Here is a 22,800-nt window from a genome sequence, read left to right on the forward strand (position 1 = left end):
GTGAAGAACAAGTACCAGAAAATAACTGATAGATACCACAGGCTATTCTAAATAATAATAATAACTGAAAATCTTCAAAGATCCTCCAAAAATACAGTGTTTACTTATGGAGTGGTGGTGCATGAAATTGGGAACAGGGATGAAGGGAAAGTTTTTCTTCTCTTCTTTTTTATACTTTTTCATTTTTGAATCTTGTAAAATATAAGGGTTGTATATAAGAACCACCCCCTTTTTTTTTACCCAAAAGATACTTGTCTCCCTTCCCACCACCACATTTTACCTGTCCCGATGTGATTAGTATTTCTCCACTGTTCCTCCTTGTCCCTTTTGAGATTTTCATCATTTGGAGTTTGTTTAATCAGTGACCTCAGCCCAGTGGAGGCCATGTCAAATTTATATATATATATATATATATATATATATATGTATATATATATATATATATACATATATATATGTATATGTATATGTATATATACACACTGCATATACATATGTATAATGGACTAAGTATATGAGGCGTTTTTAAGCATTTGATACACTCTTATCTATTTTACAGTAATACGAAAGGTCATTCTACTCTGTTGTCATTGCACATGAACAGTATTTTAGCTACTTTTTAGGCCATATCAGTATTTATTTTGTGAGTTTTTAATTATAGCAGAGCCTTACTACCATTTATAAAGTTGAAAGAATGGAGTAGTATATTCTGAGTTTGAAATACCTATTTTGCCAGTTGACTTTCTAATAAGCTGACTACTGTTTGTATGAAGCAGCTTCTTCCTAAATGAGGAAACCAAGGCTGATGATACTGTAATTTATCAAATCAATCTGACTCGCTGTATAAATTGGGGAAAGTGAAAGTGTTAGTTGCTCAGTTGTGTCCAACTCTTTGCAACCCCATGGACTGTAGCCCACCAGGCTCATCTGTCCATGGAATTCTCCAGGCAGGAATACTGGAGTGGGGTTGCCATTCCCTCTCCAGGGGATCTTCCTCCCCCAGGGATCAAACTGGGGTCTCCTGTATTACAGGCCGATTCTTTACCATCTGAGCCACCAGGAAAGCCCTTGATAAACTGGGGAAATTTCCACAGATAGCCACATTAGAGAGCTATACTTTCTAACTGGATTTGATTAAAACTTATCACAGAAATCTGTCTATGTATTATACCTAGTTGAGTAAGTTTCATGCCCTTTTGAACACGTTACTGTGAAAGTCGCTCAGTCGTGTCCAACTCTTTGTAACCCCATGGACTATATGGTCCATGGAATTCTCCAGGCCAGAATACTGGAGTGGGTAGCTTTTCCCTTCTCCAGGGGATCTTCCCAACCCAGGGATCAAACCCAGGTCTCCTTCATTGCAGGCAGATTCTTTACCAGCAGAGCCACAAGCAAAGTCTTTTAATAAGCACATTAGTCCCACATTGATTTGGATTCAGATTTCTTTACAGAAATGTTATTTTCCATATTTGTTTCTGTAACTACAAGTTCGGCCTTCCTAAAGCACCCCTTTTTTTTTATTACTATGCTAAAAACAAACTGAAAAGCCTTGCCTTCTTTCATTTCATACAGCATAGGACTCTTAGCCTCATTTTCTAGGCATTCCATCAACTCATTCCAGTCTTTCTTTCTAGTTTTAGTTTCAGAAACTTCTACTCCAGATATACCAGAATTAGTAGATACTCCAGTTTCTACCCCTGGAGGAGAGCATGGCAACCCATTCCAGTATTCTTGCCTGGAGAATCCCCATGGACAGAGGAGCCTGGTGGACTTCAGTCCATGGGGTCGCAAAGAGTTGGACACGACTGAACGACTAAGCACAGCACCAGTCTCCAAATATCTCTTACAGAGACCCCTCTCATACCTTTGTTCACATTGCCCCTTCATTAAAACTTACACAAGTGTGCATTCACATGTGTACACACGAGAGCTTTCTGAATTTTTGCAATTCTTCAAAACGCAGTACAAACTAGGTCCCCATCTCTTGAGATTCTTTCTGAACACCCAGGGTTAAAAAGTGCTCCTCAGTTTCCTTTTGCACTCATGGTCTGGCCTATATCTCTAACTTGGCGTATGTCTTTTATTGGTTTCTATGTCACTTACTGGTTTTTGTCTTTTTTCTATTTTAGAGTCCACCACTAATCATGTAATTGAGTGCTCATTGTCTGACAGCATTGTGATGTGTACAATTAATCTTACTTAAACCTTAACAGAGTAAGAAACTTGAGGTTTGTTAAAGTCTCATAGCTAGTTACTGGAAGATCTGGGACTCAATTGAAGGTCTTTCTGACTGTAAAGATTATAATTTTTATCCCTCCACCAAGGGATCAGACTCAACAGGGAAGTTTAAACATGCAGGTGTCTAGACCCACATCAACCTTTCTCAAATGATTATGGTACAGACCATATTGTGTCTAGGTCTCCTTTCCTTCCCCGTTAGCATCTGGAACTGTCCCTTGCATCTATAGAAACTCTAAATGTTAATTGACTCATTTTAGGAATAAGCAACAGAGTTGTCTTTATTTCAGCAGTTATTTCTAACTGCAAGACCAATGCTTTATAGAACTGCAAGTAATGGGAAAAAGGGCAGAAAGTGACTTATAATTTAATTAGCATGTATGATACTATCTAATGGTTATTGAACAATTACTGTACCAGTTACAGTAAAACATTATAAATGTAATTAATCTATTTAATTATCCTATCACCCCTGTGAGATAGCTATTACTGTCTTCATTTTATGGACAAGAAAACTGAGACCTAGGTTAATAACTTGCCCAGTTACGGGTGACTGAACAGCTGAGCTGGGACCTGAACTCTGGTAGTCTGGCTACAAAATCCACACTTTACAGCCATTTCTCAAACATAAGTATCTGATATGGCACTCAACTCATGACTTAGCAATAGTTAGCTTCTCTCAACCACATAATTTTTTTCTGAAATGTTTTCATATATTTACTACAAGTCGTTCAAAATTCTATTCTAGAAATGGGAGTGTCTTGTTTCAAAAGATCCAAAACAAAATTACTATACCCTAAGAATTTTATAGATTCATCTCTGAACCCTAAAACCAGCCCTATCAAAAAGTACAACATGGCTTTATGTATGTTGTACTACATGATGCTAGGGGGGAAGAAAAGCTCTTTTAATTGTAAGATATAATTTTTTCCTCAGAGCACTGAGAAAGCATGTTTCATTTCATTTATTGATCTTCTTTGAGGAGAGAACCTACCATAAGAACTTTAAGGAGTAAAGAGTACCATATTTTATATTAACACCCTCTAAATATTAGAATTTGAAAAGGTTCTTTTCTCATTTATACTTGAGAAAAATCTTAATTTTTATTACCCTAAAATGATGGGGATGGTTGACAGGAAGATTTGTATCTTTCAATTTGACCTTCTCATCTTTTGGGGAAGAAACTCATCAGTTGGATTTAAGTATTTTTGCTAAAGCTGATATTATTAGAGTGTTAATTAAGCAGTCTAACTTAGTATGGCATAAGGTATATGCCTTAAACTTTAACCTGGGGCAAGGTGTTCTTGTTAAAATACCTTTCTGAGTAACTGAGAACCAGAAAATCTTTTTCCAAATCATGTAACTGAAAATATTTACAAAATAAACACTTAAATTTAGCCTTAGTGAATAGAATATACTGAAAATAATTTAGAATCTTCCAGTGCCCTAAATCGTTATAAGCATTAAAACTGATTGTATGGTGGTATAGTGTAGATTATTTAGAAGACTGAGTTGCTGGGTAAATTGCTGAGTCTAGATTAGGATATTAGGTTTCATTTAAAAGCCATTCTTTTATTTAGCAAATTATTATGAACTTGATATGGACACTGTGCCAAAACTCTGGGGATTTACTGGTGAGTAAGATAGACCTTATCTCTGCCATCCACAAAGTTTGTGATCTCGTAGGAAAGATTGTCAGTAACATGAGAAAAGAGTTGTGATGGAAGAAGACAGGATGGGTGCTATACAAGCTTCGGCAGGAACATCCAAACCAGCCCAGGGACTAGGAAAGACTTCCTAGAAGACACACAAAGGATAAGCTCTGGTTTTACTTTTTATTTCCCCAAAATGGAAGATTAAAAATATTATTAATTAGTAGTTTTGTTTAATCAGGACTTGAATCTTGAAGTCTCTTTATTGATTATACATTACTGAAGGTATCAACATAATTAGCTTTTTTGTAATAAGGAAAAATACTGCTTTTAATGAGTACATATGCATCAAAACTAATTTGAGCACATTTCCTTCAAGTACTTGCCCCTATGTGGTAGGATTATAGGAATCGCTTTCCTTCTTTGTTTTCTGTATAACTTGATAATTTTGATGAATATTAATTGCTTAAATAACCATTTAAATGTTGTAACTCCTTTAAAATTTAGTCCCGATTTTATTTTATAAAATTTAGAGTTTGGGTTTTTTTTAAGCTGAGACCCTGAGCTTATTAAGGAAAATGGTGGACCATTTTGGTGCAGATAAGTGATTTATTAACTAGTGAAAACTAAAAATATGGGACATACCAAGCTTACAAGTATATAATATTAATAATAGTCTGACAATTTTTAAATCAGGGGTGGAAAAAAGAAATGTGTAAATTTGATACCATAATTTAGAACTGGCTTAAAGAAATCTGACATTCAAATGGACAGATATGAACCCAGGGCATAAACCATTAGATGTTGAGGATTTTGTCAGCCCCATAAAAGTACTAGTATAAGTAAGCTAGGCTGTATTTATGAAAGAAGAAGTGTTTGTTTGGATCCCCTCTATTTAACCAAATCATTCTGTGAAGGGATGCTAGAAAGGGAACAAGTATTTACTACAAACCTACTTTGTGCTTTGCATTCTTTTTCTTAACCTTATGTCAGAATGTCTAGATCACTTTCCTTATTAAAAATAAAGACCAGACTCTCTAAAGTTAGCATCACTGGAAGGATCTCCTGGTGAGATGAGCAACTGAGTACAAACTGATACAGAGAGCTATCTTATTTTAGCCCTGTAGTAACTGCAGCCACAAATTTGGACTCAGGGAAGTGTTAATTAAGCAGTCTAACTTAGGCATAAACATTTCTGGTTTTTTCCCCCAAAGCATAGCTGGAACAACACAAGGCTGCGATCTTCAGTGAACATTTATATAAAGTTATAAAGAGACTACCATGAAATAATTATATAATCTGATTTATATATCCTTTTACCTATTGCAGAGATTGTCCCAGGAAAAAAGAAAAGATCTTTTCTGGTTCCTTTCTTTATATGGCAACAATATTGAATGTGATTTTTAGTACCTACCTAGATATAAAGAGCTGGAAAAAGTCATTCTTTCACAATTCTCATTTTCCTGTGTCACAGCAGCTAACACAAGGCATAATTTCATATCTAGTACAGACCCTTCTTATATTTATAAAAGTATGACTTTGCCTCTGACTGTGGTTATTAAGGCACATCCAAACATGCTACCATTAAACATAAGAGTCAGGCAACAACATAATAAGGGTGGTGGTAGAAGTTTTCCTTGCAAGTCTATATTAGTTTCTCTAAGGCTCCAGAGGCAAAGTTACTGTCTGCCAGAGTCATAATTTTGACATAGGACTCTTATCTCAAAATATGTGCAGTAACATTAAGGATGTTGATTCACTTTTAGAAGGTGAACTTTAGTCAAATCCTGTTCCCATTTTATGGATCAGCAAAGTTCTCTTGTCTTTGACATCCTCTTCTGCTTCATTTTATCATCTAATCCCTCAACATTTTTGGAAAAACCCTCTATCATTACAATGAAAGATCTTATTTCAGTATTTTACTTTATTTTTAGTCTTACTTTGTTGGAATTTCTCAGCATCCTGTACTCAGTCTCCCATGCTTGGGTGTTGCCAGAATACAGAAAACAGTACCTGAAAGTGTGTGCACGCTCTTTTCCTGGAAAGAGAATTTGCCCAAATCTCTAACTGTTCTGAAGGACAACTCATTCTTGACAGCCATTTGAAAGACTTAGACCCTGCCTCACAGCATAGTGGGGAAGAAAGGCAAGTAATCTACAGTTAAAACAGAGAAGGTGATGTACTATGATGGAATTAAGTGTGCCCAGCTACATGTGGGAGGCCAGAGGAGACATACCTAACCCAGCTAGGAATGTTTGTTGAGTACAGTTCAAAGGGTTGCACAGAGTCAGACATGGCTGAGAGACTGGACACACACATGTGCAGGAGAAAGCTTCCCACGTGGCACAATGGTAAAGAATCTACCTACCAGTGCAGGAGACACAAGAGATGCGGGTTTGATCCCTGAGTAGGGAAGATCTCCTGGAGGAGGAAATGGCAATCCGCTCCAGTATTCTTGCCTGGAGGATTCCATGGACAGGGGAGACTGGTGGGCTCTAGGCCTCAGGGTCACAAAGAGTCAGACATGACTGACTGAGGACGCAGACACTCACGTGCAGGAAAAGATGATGGTTAGAGAAACAGTTGTTTAGCCAAGAGGAAGAGTAACTGAGAAATATCTTAGAAGCAGAAGGAATAGCATGTGCAAATGCCTAGCACAGAGAAATTAGAGAAGACTGAGAAGGTATGAACAAAGAAATTCATTGGAAAACAGAAAACACTGAGGGGTATCTGAAAGTGAGACTAAAAGTGGAAACATAGGTGCTCAGTCAGCCCAGGAGTCAAACCCACGTCTCTTGCATTTCCTGCATTAGCAGGTGAATTCTGGTCAAATGCGCCACCTGGGAAGCCCCATAGGGTGTGTTAACAAATATCTTTATAGCATGCTAAAGAGTTCAGGTGTTATCCTGAAAGGAACAAAGAGCCACTGAAGGATTCATTTTAAGCAGGAAAATAGCAACAACAAAAGCAAATAAGTAATAAGGATAAGACCTGGGCACTCAGTGTGGAGGGTAAGAAGAAACTAGAATGATTTACAGATTGCAGTCAGTTGAGCATAAAGATAAATGACAGTGTCTTTCGCTGTGCTGCAACACATACAAGGAAAAGAAAAAAAAATTGGTTTGGGTAGAAGGATAGAGATGATTAATTTATTACTGAGCAGGGTAGGTTCAAAATGCTTTTTGGTTTTATAGCTGTTTCTCATAAGAAAGGTTTGGAATGTGTCTTGGGGCTCTCCAGGAAGTCCCAGTTTGATAACTGCTGGTAGGGGTGTGTTGACGAGAATATAAATACAAACTCTGAGATTTGATAACTTGAAAAACAAATTCTCTTTGATATAGCAATTTCACTTCTAGTAATTTATCCTGTTGACATACTGATACATCTGTGAATTATGTTTGTGCAGAGGTGTTCATTACACCATTGTTTGTAATAGCAAAATGTTGAAAATAAGTTGAGTGTCAACAGGGAAATAGTTAAATTATGGGACATTGTTATGGTGGAGTACTATGCAGCCATTAAGAGATTGAAGCAGCCTATGCTTGTACCCACATGGAACGCTTTCTAAGCAAACCATATTATTAAGGTGCAGAACAATGTGTGTACTATACTATCATTTGTATTTTTAAAAGAGTATACACATAATTGCTTTTGTATGCATTAAATACCTCTACTAAGATTTATACACTCGAAACTAACGCATGGTTAATCAACTATACACCAATAAACACAAAACTAACACAACACTGTAAATCAGTTATACTCCAATAAACACTGAAACCACAGCAACTCGCCGACCTTTCTTACGTTCTCATAAGAAGCACCATTACTTGAGGAAACAACATGAAAGCAGGTGCCTGAAAGCTTGAGAAAGACATGCTTTCATGTTAGCCTGATTATGTCAAACAGTGATAGAAGGAAACGCCTCCAGCTCTCATCTCCTTCCGGCCTTCCAGTTCTCCTGGGAAGTGATATTCCTTGAGAACATGAGAAATGAGAAGGAAGGGTGATGCTTTAAGTGTAGAGACCAGGTTCCTTTTCAGAAGAACCTGAACATCCTGTGGCACATCTCCAGGGATAGGTTTTGTTCCTGTTACAGGAGATTAAATCTCTAATTCCACGTGGGTACGCATAATTCAAAGAGAAGGTATTTTGACACCTGATACATGGTTATTCTTAATAAGCCTATCTTTTCCAATCTGTCTGTAACCATAAGAAATTAATATTTTGATGCCAATAAAACTAAAAACTGTAAATGCTCAAAGAGGAAGGTGACAGTGGGAAGAAGACTGAGGTTGCAGCAAACTGAGGCACGGAGTAGTGCTTCCAGTCTAAATCTGAATGTTGTTTGTTAAGCATGCATTGTATAAAATACTTAATCAGTGGTGGTGTAGTCTTCAAAAGATTTGTCTAAAGAGCCTGGCTACGGAGGCCATTTGCCAGATAACTCATGTGGCTGGCGGAGCCTTAACATATGTTTTAAAGGTCCAGACCTTAAACCACAGAAGCTGTAAGGAAACTTAAAGATAAATATAGAGTCTATATGTGGGAAATCTATAATTAAAATAAAAAAGTTCAACTGTTGTATAAAAAGGACCTAACACAAGCCTCTTCAGCAGCAGCAGTACTGATTTAATGCAGTCTGTACATGTTGGATGACGGGTCTGCCCTGCCATGCAGGCACCTTTTTTTTTTTTAACCTCTGTGGCCTTAATGTTTGATCCTGACAGGATTTGCATCACTGATCCATATCACTGCCTGTGTGATGTCAGCGTGTGGGTGTACAGTTAGTGAGCCTTAGTTAACCTCATGTGCTGTAGTAAATCCCAAGCACCATTTCCTACTAGAATAACAAAGAATGATTCATGGTTGTTCACATTGGACTGGTACTAAAAATAGTAATATTCACAACCTGCTGTATCCATGCACATTAATATCAGAGCCTTTGTAGCTTCCTAAACAAGAGCCCTAAAAATAACTCTCGTTTAGAAGCAGGTGCTTGCTTGGTAAACATATCTACTGTTTTCTATCTATATACAGTTTGATTTAGTGCTAAAGATAGATTCTAACCATAGTATGATAGTCATTCTTCATCCTTTTCCTACTTGATATGCTTGTCACTGATACATCTAAATGCTTAGCAAGTCTGATTATAGAAATTTTTAGTTACCTGTACACAGATAAATGAAATTACCCATAATTCTGAATCATCCTTAGACCCCTGATTTTAATAGTCTACTTTATCCAGCCTTAAAAAAGAATAATAAATTTTCAAGGAAAAGAAAGGCCCCTAAAGCAGTGAATAATAATTACCTTGATCTTTTCTCTTTCTTCTTTAATTTCCTACTTCATTCTTTTCCCAAATTATAATTGTCACACACTTCTAATGCCCAGGATTAGTGTTAGAGTCCATACTTTCAAGGACCTCTCAGTTACACTAAGAAAAATATATGATCAAAAAAATACATACAAGCAAATTACAATCGCCTAACCCAGTTCAGTTCCAAGACTGTATACGCTTGTGCTGATTGCCAGCCTCATGTGAATAAACATTGTCAGGCGTTTTGTAACCTTAACAAATAAGCATCGCTTATTAATAGGGTGACCTTCTGTCCCATTTTGTCTAGGACAATCCCAGTTTATTCCTCTCATCTTGATATCTAACTGGTTTAACATTTGTTCCAGACTTTGCATTTTTTAACAGAGTATAATTAATAGTTCCATTAAAATAAGCTCTGATGTATATGATCAGCCATCATTTTGTGTTGCCAGTTTCTGCCATGATCTCCTCTAAGCAGTTTGTCTATCTCTTGTTTTTACTTTAACCTGTGATTAAACTTAAAAGCAACTAGAATAAACTGTTTCTCTTTTCCTGACCCCTGTCAGAAGCAAGTCAAGCATGACAGTTAAGGTACTTAGTAGTAGAGCGGAATGTTCTTTGATAAGGAGGGCTAAGGACAGAACTCCTTCCCCTCTCCTGCTGGTGGCCACAGCAGCATGTGATGCTCATGCCCCCTGATGGCCACTTGGTGTCACCAGGCCTCCAGTAACCCTCTGCAAACATTTGAGGCAGTGTTGAGAAAATAAAAACCAGGAGCCTTTTGTTTGTTAAAGTTGTCATATAATCAGGTACAAAAGGGAAGATGAAAAAGTGTATTCATCACTACATAATGTTTTCCTGTAATTGTGATGTTCTCAATGCATTCTCTCTCTATTTCTGTGGGAAAATTGATGCACATTGTTAAATTAACATATCTTTAGAAAACATGAAATAAATTTAACTTTTATTTTTCTATTATAACTGAAAAGTCAAAAGTATGGACCCTGACACTAACCTTGGGCATTAGAAGTGTGTGGCAGCTGTGGAAATAGTTGAGGATCATGAGGGGATAGAGCTGAATCTTGTTAAGAGGGTACTGAAGACAGACCCCCTGCTTCCCAGGTGGCACTAGTGGTAAATCAAATAGGAAAAGGAGTACGTCAAGGCTGTATATTGTCACCCTGCTTATTTAACTTATATGCAGAGTACATCATGAGAAACGCTGGGCTGGATGAAGCACAAGCTGGAATCAAGGTTGCCGGGAGAAATATCAGTAACCTCAGATATGCAGATGACATCACCTTTACGGTGGGAAGTGAAGAACTAAAAGAGCCTCTTGATGAAAGTGAAAGAGGAGAGTGAAAAAGTTGGCTTAAAACTCAACATTCAGAAAACTAAGATCATGGCATCTGGTCCCATTTCATGGCAAATAGATGGGGAAACAGTGAAAACAGTGGCTGACTTTATTTTGGGGGGCTCCAGAATCACTGCAGATGGTGACTGCAGCCATGAAATTAAAAAGACGCTTACTCCTTGGAAGGAAAGTTATGACCAACCTAGACAGCATATTAAAAAGCAGACACATTACTTTGTCCACAAAGGTCCATCTAGTCAGGGCTATGGTTTTTCCAGTAGTCATGTATGGATGTGAGAATTGGACTGTAAAGGAAGTTGAGTGCTGAAGAATTGATGCTTTTGAATTGTGGTGTTGGAGAAGACTCTTGAGAGTCCCTTGGACTGAAAGGAGATCAAACCAGTCCATCTTAAAGGAAATCAGTCCTGAATATTCATTGGAAGGACTGATGTTGAAGCTGAAACTCCAATACTTTGGCCACCTGATACGAAGAACTGACTCATTTGAAAAGATCCTGATGCTGGGAAAGATTGAGAGCAGGAAGAGAAGGGGACAACAGAGGATGAGATGGTTGGATGGCATTACCGACTAGATGGACATAGGTTTGGGTGGACTCCGGGAGTTGGTGATGGACAGGGAGGCCTGGTGTGCTTCAGTCCATGGGGTCACAAAGAGTCGGACACGACTGAGCGACTGGGCTGAACTGAAGACAGACCCCAGTAGAGGAGGAAGTGGAGATCGGATCAAGACTAGAAGGGGAGAGATAGCTTTAATACAGTGTGAAAGGACAGGGATTCTTCTGAAAATAGAAGAGGTGAGAAGAGTTTGTAAACAACATTGAAAGAGTTCAATTTTGTGCTGAGATACGTAGTTGAGGTTGAACTGGGGGGCATCCTTAAAGAGTGGTGGGGATCTCTGATAATCCCTGTAGAAAACAGGATATAAGTTTATTACCCAGGAATAAATTCCTGAAAGGATTCCTGAACAGTGCTGATGGCTCAGTTAAGGTTAGATATAACTAAATTCATAAATATGCCAGTCCACATAACATTTGATTTCTACAGTTCAGGTCTAAGGTATTTTTAGTGAAGGGGAGGTAAAAGGAAGACATGGATGGGAAAAAAGATCAGGCCATGAAGACACAGGTGGATCAGGAGAAACAGGAGATCACTATGAGGAAGACCTAATGTTGTAGAAGAAAGAGAACTGGTCAGATGAAAGATAGATACGGTTACCAGAGGTTGAAACATGAAAGTTTTAACATTTCAAAGATGAGATCCTATAGTGGAACTCTAAGTGATAAATTCTAGGATATATCATTGAACATGCGTTACTAAAAACAGAATAGAAGAGTTCAAGAAAGGTATAAGCTAGGTTTTCTTGGACATGGAAGTCATCTTGCTGATGCGCAAGAGCTGGGAAAGACACTGCAAACACAGTGCCGAAGTTCTCAGTAAATGACAGCAGTGAGAAGGGCAGAGGGTGGGGTATTCCCACGTGTTACTATGGCATAATCTCAAGGAAAAACTGAAGCATGAAGCAGTAACGGCAGTGGCGTTGGGAAGCAGCCCTTCGGGTGTCTGGAGCCTACTTCCGGAGAGAATGAGAAGCCGCTGCTCCCAGCAGCTACTGGAAAGCTGTCCTGGAGGCGAGCTGGGTTTCATTTAAAGAAAGCCCATCAGCAGGTGTTCTGTGAAAACGTTGAGGATCTAGGGGAGTTTATAACAAGGAAAATGTTCCAGTGAGCACAATGGGAAGAAATGAGAAGATCATCAGTTAAAGAAAGAGTCAAGAAACGGAAACACAGCTGTGAGAGAACGTGAGCCAAAATGAGGAAGTGGGCTGCCGGGACTTGCTTTTTGTTTAGGGGCTAAAGATCATAGGCATGATTGGATTTACTGGGAGCCTGAATCCAACATTTATGAGAAGATTCTGTTGAGACCAGGAGACTTTAAGGTATTAAGCTATGCTCTTCAGGGTAGCTTTGCGTTTTAGTGGGACTTAGAAGGTAACAATTATCCTTCCCCACTAGTGAGAATGATACATCGATGTCTTATCTCCTCTGAAATGTCTGGCATGTATTTATTGAAACCTCCAGGTTATCCCTTACCAGTTCTTTTCCAGCTTTTGGAAGACTGAGTCTTTGAAGATGGTTTATATATGTTTAAAATATTGCCTTATTGTTAAAATAATCCTGGCTTTGCCTCATTGTGTGCTCTTGGCAAGTTACTTAATTGCATTCTGCTTCAATTCCCTTACCTATAAGTGATGCCTTTTTCAGTTATTGTGAGGATTGAGTTAACACATGTAATACATTGAATAGTACCCTGTCCATTATTACTTTCTCAAACGTGTGTGTGTGTGTTCAGTCATGTCTGACTGTGACCCCGTGGACTGTAGCCCACCAGGCTCCTCTGTCCATGGAATTTTCCAGGCAAAAGAATACTGGAGCAGGTTGCCATTTCCTACTCCAGGGTGTCTTCCTGACCCAGGGCTTGAACCCATGTCTCATTTGTCTCCTGCACTGGCAGGCAGATTCTTTATCACTGAGCCACCTGGGAAGCCCTATAGTGGCCATTCTTATAATAATAACTATCATTTATTGAGTGGTGCCAGCCAGTGTACTTGGTACTTTAAATTTATCTAGTTTGATTCTCACAGCAGTGCCATGAAGTTGATTGTTTTAACCATTTTATAGAAGGAAACTGAGTCTCATAGAAGAGCAGTAAATTGCCTTGCTAATAAATATTGACGCTGTTGTTAAAGCTTACATCTTTGATACCAAAATCCACTTTCTTTCCACTGTTCAATTTATTACAAATCACAGTCATTATCATTACCTGTATATTTGTATTAGCTATAAATAAGTTTCCTTAACTACACAGCACCATAAAGTAATGAAAAGCCCTCCAAAGTTCTTACAGTCTTACTCCCTTCTCTTATAACTGAACATTTAGTCTTCTCTCTGGTCTCTATACATGCTTGAGTAAAGTACTTCAAGCCCCAATCATGACCTGTCTTTTCAGATTTCATGAGCATGAGTGAGAATGCCATCTACCAAGTATCTGTATTAGTGTCCAGGTTAAACCTTTAGAAACAACAAGAAAAAATCAGAAGAAAAGAAAGTAAAACCAGTAATTTAAAAAAAAGAGCGTTTATTAACTTGAGATGTTAAATGCTAGTCTGAAATAGAAATCCCATGTTTAAAGAACAAGTTGATCAAGCCTGTATTCTGTAGATAATTCTTCTGTGTACTGTGGGCTTTCCTTAAGGGTTGCCCACAATACTCAAAGGAATTTTAAGGGTTGAGTATGGAGAGTGCATCAGGTTACACAAGGACATTTCGGAGTGAATCTTCTAAGTTAGTGTTACATGTATCCTAAAACTTATAAATGAAAAGCAGCCAGCTGGGGTAATAGAATTGGACTTAGTATGTAGGGCTTTCCAGGTGGCTCTGATGGTAAAGAACCCATCTGCCAGTGCAGTAGGCTGATGAGCCGCTAGTTCGATCCCTGGGTTGAGGATCCCCTGGAGAAGGATGTGGCAACGCACTCCAGTCTTCCTGCCTGGAGAATCCCGTGGACGGAGGAGCAGAACAGGCTGCAGTCCGTAAGGGTCGCAGAGTCGGACGCGGCTGAAGCGACTTAGCACACAGGCCTGTGGGTTACCGGAGGCAGATGAGAACAAAGGGAGTTATTTTACATCAGGTTCTATTTTTCCGTGAATGTCTTGATGCGCTTTTGAGTTGGTTCATAAAGGAGTCTGAAAATTTTCAAATCCAGGGCAGAATCAGTAGAAATCTTTTAATCATTTACTGTATGCCAAACACTGCCAGCAGGAACGCTTGCTTTTTTTTTTTTTCCCCCTTCCCTTTCCGCGGGTCACTGCAGGTCACGTGGTCGGCATCATGTGACTCGGTCAAAGGATCTTTTCCTCGTAGCTTTGCAAAAAAAAAAAAAAAGCAGCAACCGCGGTTCTCCAATTAAAGCTGTTAACGTGTACTACGCTGTTTCCTTGTTGGATTTTCTTGTTCTCTGCTGCTACTGTAAAAACAAAATGAGTGGTAAGCTTTACTGGTTTTGAACATTCTGCTTTTATTTTAAAACGTAGCAAGTATTGTATTACTCTAAAGTCATGCCGTGTGTTTTTTCAATAGATGCCAGCTCTGTCGCTGTAAAAATTTTACATTGTGGCCGTGTAGTTATAAAAAGATTAACTCTGTTTAGAGTTGGGTTGATTTTACATTCCACAGAATATTCCTTTCCAGAGCCTTTACTAGGATTTTCTTTTTACAACTAAAATCTGCAAATTGGCATCAGATTATTTGGAAGCCATTGTGAAAGCTTGCTAGTAAAGAGAATGTGTGGCACGTCAGCAGCCCGTTGCATGTTAAGAATTTGAACCCAGGCAGATCTTTTGTTTTTTTAAATCAAATGTCTGCTAATGTCTACTATTAAGGAAAAAATTTAAAGAGTTGACATTTTACTAGATGAAATACCGTCTTTACTAAATCCTTGATGGCAGTTTTTAAGGAATTGAGGCTTCTCAAATTTCTTAAGGCAATTGGTAAATAGAGTTGTTTACTCTTATGCAAGATTTTAGAAAAGGATATATGCCCTTAAAAATCAATAGGTGTATGATTTGTGGTAGATTTTGCTAAAATCGTATATATTATTAAGGAGTTACTTGGTGGATCTACAGTGGTTCAGATACAGCTACTCTCCTGCCAGATGTGTGTTTAATGGTACAGTCTGTAACAGACTTAGCTTCTTCGCTGGGACAGGAGCTCCCTCACTGCCCTTAATCAAGAGTTTGCAGTTAATCTTTTCATACCTCCTAAATTAAAAAATATTGGTGGAACTAAGGAGGTGATGGAACTTCTGCATCATCAGGTTATGCAAGGTTTTGGAGTTTTGCTACTATAGACAGGAATAGCAACAGAAATGGTGCTGTAAATATGTTACTTCACACCAGTATTTTAGATATTAAATAATGCTATACATGAACTTTTTGTTTGTTTGTTTTTTTAAAGAAAAAAATCTAACCTTGTACCATTTTTCCTCAGGGTAAGAAAATTCACTTGGTAAAGTGAAAGGATTACTTCATAGGGATATGAGTTAATCATTATTCCTGGACTGCAGCTAGTTATGGGTTTACTGCTGGTTTGCGATTAGGTTTGTTTTGTGCTCTCTTCAGTAATCACACTTAGATATAATTAAAGAATAAAGTAGAATTTTGTACTACTAAATTACAAACACTTAGCAGCTTTCAAAGTATGTTTGGTTTGAATTGCAACTACTTAGTATTTATATATTCATATCTTTAGTGAAAGAAGAGCAACCCAAAGCAGTTATGTAGTTTATAAGATTAAATGTAATTGGTAATAACTTATTTTTCACTCTGATGGCTAAAAAACAAAAATTTGTTCTGATAACTTGAAATAGGGATTAAACTTGACCACATATGCAAGGAACCAGTCTCTGGCACATACAGTAGAAACTCAACAAAGTAATTTCCTTTATTAAGATTACAGATAACAGTTTTCAATGAATTCTCTTTCTGGTTCTCAGCTAAATTTCACACACTGTGAATAATCTCTAAGCCAGATCTCAGGATTCAGAAAGTTAGCTTGCTATAGTTTTCTATAAATTAGCTAACAGAAGTAAACCAGCATAACTTTAAAACTGCTGTCATTTCTTGAGTCCAGCATGTAGAAGTTGAAAGGTGAGTTTTGGATGAAGCCTCTCTTGCCTAGAGGTATAAAGCACTTCACAAGTATTGTCTAGTAAATTTATAGGTAACATTGACTTAGATGTAGAAAAATTTTGTTGTTTTTATTTTCCAAGGATATAAAAATAAAGAAGGCCTTACTTGTCCTTAGAAGCATCAGAGCATATTTCTTAAAGCTCGTTACATCAGTTGCCAAAAAATACATGATATTTTAGTGTTTACTAAATACATAGTAGAAATATATCCTTAGATATGAAACAACTGTTTGAAAAGTTGTTGGTTAGGGAAGGATATCACTATAAAAATGAAAGGAAATGTAGAATAAGACAGCTGAATTTTCTTTTTTTTTAAAGGACTTTTCAGTGTAAGGAACAAAAAAGTTTTCTTTGGGTAAATACTTGTGTATTCCATTTTTCTAACTGTTCTCAAGCCCCCAAAGGCATGACTTACGTACTATAGGGTTAAAAGAAATTTTTAGCCCTAAGAAAACAAGTTCCAAATTTCTGACTATTCTTCCTCTTACTGCTTCTTCCTCTTGACTTTTTCTTGATTTTTTTCTATTGTTTTTTTTTCAAATTTTGCCTTTTGTATTTTTCATTGATTTTATATGCAAAGTTTGGTTTGATTTTCCACTGGGTCAGTGTTTCTTAATTTGCAAAATTTGCACAGGAATTACCTGGGATGTTTGTAAGCACACTGATTCAAGACCCCCATTTACTGTAAGCGTACTAAACAGGAATCTCTAGCTCCCTGACCAGGGGTTGGACTCGCTGCCCCTGCAATGGAAGTGCAGATTCCTAACCACTGGACTGCCAGAGAAGTCCCTGTGTGCTTTAAAAATCCCCCCAGGTGACTGTTACCATCACCAGGCAGGTTTGAAAAACACCACTGTAGGTAAAGAGCAGTCAGTGCCCTTTACAGGATAAACACTTCTATTTTTTAGCAGGTGAATCATCTGAATTTCTTTTCATGGTTATACACTATTAGTTTAAGGGTTTAGTTTAAAATGAAGCATTCAAAATGCAATTCAAATTGTTTTCAATTTTTGCTCATTAAGTAACCCAGGATTAACACGTGACTTCTGTGATCTGTGCAGGTCCTGCTCAGGTTCCAATGATGTCCCCAAATGGCTCTGTGCCTCCGATCTACGTGCCTCCTGGCTATGCCCCACAGGTATGTTCTGTGTTACTTTTGTCCACATGTGTGTGTTAGCGATCATAACGCTACTATTGAATGCAAACAAAATTTAGATGCCGAAGCTTATTACCCAGTATAGTGTATCTTTGGTAAATCTATTTCAAATATTTTAGCACATTCAGTGCTATTTGGAAAGGAGGAGAAATTAGGTTAGTAGCACTCATCATTTGGCCTTGTCTTTGGGTGTTGAATTATAATCAAGAGTTAATTTTAGAGTTTTATCTCCTTGGATATGTGAATAATATACTTAATATCATAAGGTTTAAAGGCACCCATGCTTACATTTTAAAATTAACCATTTACTTAAAAGTAATCCAAGCCAGTGCGTCCAGCTCCTTTTTTACACTCGTTTACAGGTGCCCATGATCATTGGATGGCACGTTGTGGTCTATACAAGAGATGTAGACCTGCAGCCCTAAGGGCTGACAGGATCAGTATCACCGAACACCTGTAGCTGTTTCTTACATACAAGTTGCAAGGCTCTGACTTAAAGAAAAAAGGATAGCTTACTTATTTGCACAGGCAAACTTAGTAAAACTGTAAAATCTATAGGTGTCAATATCTGCTACTGACATTCTATGTAGTCAGCACTCATTGCTTCAAAAGCTTTTTGGAAGTAGCCAGTTTCTTATCCTAGCACTGAATTTATACTTGAAAATTTTTTAAGATGTATTTATTTATTTAAATTATGGCTGTGCTGGGTCTTCGTTGCTGCACGCAGGCTTTCTCTAGTTGCTGTGAGTGGGGGCTGCTGTTCGTTGCTATGTGCAGGCTTCTCCTTGCAGTGGCTTCTCCTATTGCCACTCCTGGGCTCCAGGGACACAGGCTTCAGTAATTGCAGCACACAGGCTGCATGTGGGATCTTCCCAGACCAGGGCTTGAACCCATGTTCCCTGCATTATAATAAGGCAGAGTCTTAATATAACAACATATATTAAATTTATATTTATTATAATTAATGTATATTTGATTATATTAAATTTTTAATATTAAAATATAATGTTATATCATAAGATATATAAGATATATATTATAATGTAATGTATATAATAAAGATATGTAATGTATATGATTTGATTATATGTGTATATATATATACATATGTACAAATACAAATATATATATACATATACAAATACACATACAAATATATGTGTGTGTATATATATACATATATACATATGTACAAATACAAATATATATACAAATATATATATTTGATATAATTATATAATTTGACTATATTAAATATATAATATTAAGATATAATGTTATATTATAAGATATTTAAGATATATATAAGATATATATACGTGATATATCTTATATATCATATAAGATATATTATATCTTAATATAATAAGAGATTCTTAACCACTGAGCAACCAGCAAAGCCCCTATACTTGGAATTTTCTTCAGAGCCTCTCATATCCTCCCTGATTATGCCAAAATACTGGTGGGCTATTGTGGTAGATTCACTTGCCACTATCTGAAGCCTACCCCACTATATGAATGACAGCAGAGAGGGACCATGATGCTGGGGAGAATGTAAATAGTATGAGAATTAGAGTCAGAAAGCTGGATCCGTATCATTTTTAAAACCCTTGCTGGCTGCATGGCCTTGGACAAATCAACTTCCTTGAGCCTCAGTGTCCTCACTGTAAGATAAGATGATAACATATATGAGATAACATAGTCGAAAGTGGAGAAAGAAATGGTAGCTCACTCCAGTATTCTTGCCTGGAAAATCCCATGGACAGAGGAACCTGGCAGTCTACAGTCCATGTGTTCACAGAGTCAGGCACAACTGAGTGACTACTACTTTGACTTTCTTTCATATTTGAAAGTACTTTGTAAACTTTCCAGAAGAATAGTTTGCTCATTATTTCTGCTTTTGTTTAGCACACTGACTCCTTAGCCTGCCTGCCTTTTTTACCCTACTAAATCTACTCTCTGGTATACACCAAACCAAAGCCCTTTTTTCAGCATAATCCTCTTTGACTTCTAAACATTTGTTAGAAACATAGTCATGTATAGATGTGAGAGTTGGACCATAAAGAAGACTGAGCACCAAAGAATTGATGCTTTTGAACTGTGGTGTTGGAGAAGACTCTTGAGAGTCCCTTGGACTAAAAGGAGATCCAAGCAGTCTATCCTAAAGGAGATCAGTCCTGGCTGTTCATTGGAAGGACTGATGCTGAAGCTGAAGCTCCAATACTTTGCCACTGACATGAGGAACTGACTCATTAGAAAAGATCCTGATGCTGAGAAAGATTGAAGGCAGGAGAAGGGGATGACAGAGGACAAGATGATGGGATGGCATCACTAACTCAATGAACATGAATTTGAGCAAGCTCTAGGAGGTGGTGAAGGACAGGGAGGCCTGGTGTGCTGCAGTCCATGGATTCACAAAGAGTCCAACACGACTGAGCGACTGAACAGCGACAGTCCTCTTTGACCTCTAAACATTTGACCCTTCCCTGGTGGCTCAGTGGTAAGAGTACGCCTGCCAATGCAAGAGCCTTGGGTTTGATCCCGGGTCAGGAAAATCCCCTGGAGAAGGAAATGGCAACCCACTCGAGTATTCTTGCCTGGGAAATCCCATGGACAGAGGAGCCTGGTGGGCTACAGTCCATAGGGTCACAAAGAATCGTACACTACTTAGCGACGAAACAACAGTCATGTGATTTATCCCAGATTACCCCAGATTTTCTTGAAGTAATACTATCCTGATTCTTCCTTCTTCTCTGGTTGCTCCTTCTCAGACCTTTCTGCATCTCCATAAAGAGGATCACCTAGTTTTTTCTCTCTAGCATAACTCAGTTTAACAAACATGTTGAATGGCATCATGTGCCAAGCTCTGTATTGGGTGCTAGTGACATAAAGATGATTAAGACAGATTATTCAAAGGCAGTTGTAGGTATTCTGCTCTTCTCTCAGCTAACAGTACCTTTCATTTTTATGGCAAATTTCTGCTCTTCTCAATTGTAGAATTAACTTTCCTTGAACCTTTTCAGGTGCCTTTCCGTTTGGGTTCTCATAGCACATTATGTATATCCCTCTTTGAACAAATTTTTCACATTGTTTAGTTAATAAATTCCCCTTCCTGAGAAGAGAAGATTATGAATTCATACAGTTCCTGTGTTTAACAGTGGTCAACAGATATGTGTTGAGTGCTCTTATATGTTAGGGACTCTCTCACTGCTTGAATGAAAAGAGGCAAGGACCTCTGTACTTCTGTAGTTTACATTCTTGTGGGGAAAAGGAAACAGTAATCATAATAAATGGATAAATTATATAATGTATTAGGTGGTGTGTAAAATGGGAGGAAAAGAAGGAAAGCAGGGCTAGTTACATTTTAAGATAGGGTAGTCAGACTAGGCATCATTGGAAAGGTGCCTTTGAACCAAGTCTTGAAGGACAGTTGGGAGTTAGCCCAAGCATTTATTCAGGGAAAGAGGATTCTGGAAACAGAAACAGCTGGTGCAAAAGGCCTAAGATGAGAGCATGCTTGGGAACAACAAGGCGGCTGTTGTGGCTGGACTGAGTCCTTAAAGCAGAGTAATAGTAAACAGTGAGGTCAGAGAGGTCATAAGACTAGATCATACAGAATTCTCATTCATCTTTATTTCCTCAGTGCTGAGTACAGTGCCTGTCATGTATTAAGGGCTCAATAAATGCTAGTAAATCAATCAAATGATCATCCAAGTTGAGATTCTATATCTTTTTTAAAATTTACTTTGCCATGCCACACAACATGTGGAATCTTAGTTCTCCAACCAGGGATTAAACCTACACCCCTTGCATTGGAAGCACATTGTTTGTTAACCACTGGACCACCAGGGAAGTCCAAGGTGCTGTATTTTTAGGGCAAGAGCCACTAAAATAATCTTCCTATATAACTTCTTTAATTTTTTCACTTCTGTGCTCATTAGTTGGCTTGGCCACTCAGTGAGGTCTAACTTTCTTGACACATAAGGCCTTAACACGGTTCTTTTCTGGTTTGTCTCTGTACTCTTCTCTTGATAAATCTAATCAGCTATCTTTTTTTCAGCCAAACATGACTACTCACATGCTCACTTAATGTTCTGCCTTCTCTATGGTTTTCTTAATGCTGTTATCCAGGGAATGTTATTCATTCCCTCATTTCTGCCTTTTGAAATTCTACCCATCTTTGAGAACCTAGATCAAGTTATTTGTACCATTCTTTAGTTACATATACGTACCTGATACTATAATTGTGTGTCTATATATTCTTATATGGGATTTTAAGTTCCGTGAGTGTGTGGAGGTACCTTTTATTATTTTTGTTCTGTAGTAGCTCAGATATAGTATGTATTTCATAAATATTTGTCAAATAAGTGAATGAACTTTAACAGTAATCATTGTCTCTAGGAAATGTATCATTTTTAAGCACATAGTGTTAATCCAAAGACAAAAATCTAGTCTCATCATTATTGAAATAATTTAAGTACTTAGTGTGTAAGAATGAATTCTAACATTTTGACATCACTGTTGAAGTACAACCTCTATTGCCTGACATATAAAATTTCTCATGTTAGAAAATACTTACCAAGAGCCAAGTTCTTGGCACAGCTAAGAGCTTGGTAATTGTCCAAAGTTTGACACATAAGCAAACATAATTTTATTAGCAAAGATAGAAGCTGGGAGTTGAACCAAACATTAAGACACATAGATGGCTATTATAAAGTGCATGTTGTATTTGGCTCAGTGGGAACTAAGGAGCACACACACTAAATCCAGGAATAGCTGTCATCTGCAGTCTCTTTTTAGACTTCTGTACACTGTTCTTCTCTTGGGGCAGCAATTTTATCAACTCCATCCCTGCCTACTGTGTATCTGTTGTTGAAGGCCAGTGATCAAAGGAGGGTCAAGTAATGTTTTTGCTATACCATCATGTAATTCAGTACATACACAAACAGGATTCAGCAAATGTAAATATCCTAAAACATTTGGTCAGGCAAGCAAGGACTGCAAAAATTTAAATCCAGTACGGCAGAAACCAACACAGTGTTCTAAGGCAGTTATCCTCCAATTAAAAATAAATAAATTTAATTTTAAAAAATTAAAATCCACTGTTGGGACTCTCTAGCTCTACTACTGAGGAAGCAATCATGCTACAAACCAAAGAGCATATTGAGGCCAAAAAATGAAAGATTCAAAAGATAAACAATCTTAGATGAAGATCAAAATTTAAGTAAAAATGAAGAAATCATGATTTACCAAGGATAAATCAGCCTTCAAATTTTTTATGTTTGTACGAATGCATTAAGTTTAGAAGCACTTCA

At 37.6% G+C, this 22,800-nt stretch overlaps 1 protein-coding gene across 7 annotated transcripts in view; it reads left to right on the plus strand.

The window, feature by feature from the left end:
* Positions 1 to 22,800, plus strand: part of FNDC3A (fibronectin type III domain containing 3A) — a 109,762-nt gene that overhangs the window by 42,981 nt on the left and 43,981 nt on the right. For 6 of the 7 annotated variants that reach the window (XM_020904033.2, XM_070471244.1, XM_020904032.2 and 3 more), the window contains one exon: positions 17,391 to 17,467. In XM_020904033.2, coding sequence (XP_020759692.2) covers positions 17,391 to 17,467 — 77 coding nt within the window. Of the gene's footprint in view, positions 1 to 14,521; positions 14,628 to 17,390; positions 17,468 to 22,800 lie in introns of those variants that run through there. The other variant, XM_020904038.2, reaches the window with a different exon arrangement.

Source organism: Odocoileus virginianus, chromosome 8 (genome assembly GCF_023699985.2).
Source record: "Odocoileus virginianus isolate 20LAN1187 ecotype Illinois chromosome 8, Ovbor_1.2, whole genome shotgun sequence".
NCBI lineage: Eukaryota > Metazoa > Chordata > Mammalia > Artiodactyla > Cervidae > Odocoileus > Odocoileus virginianus.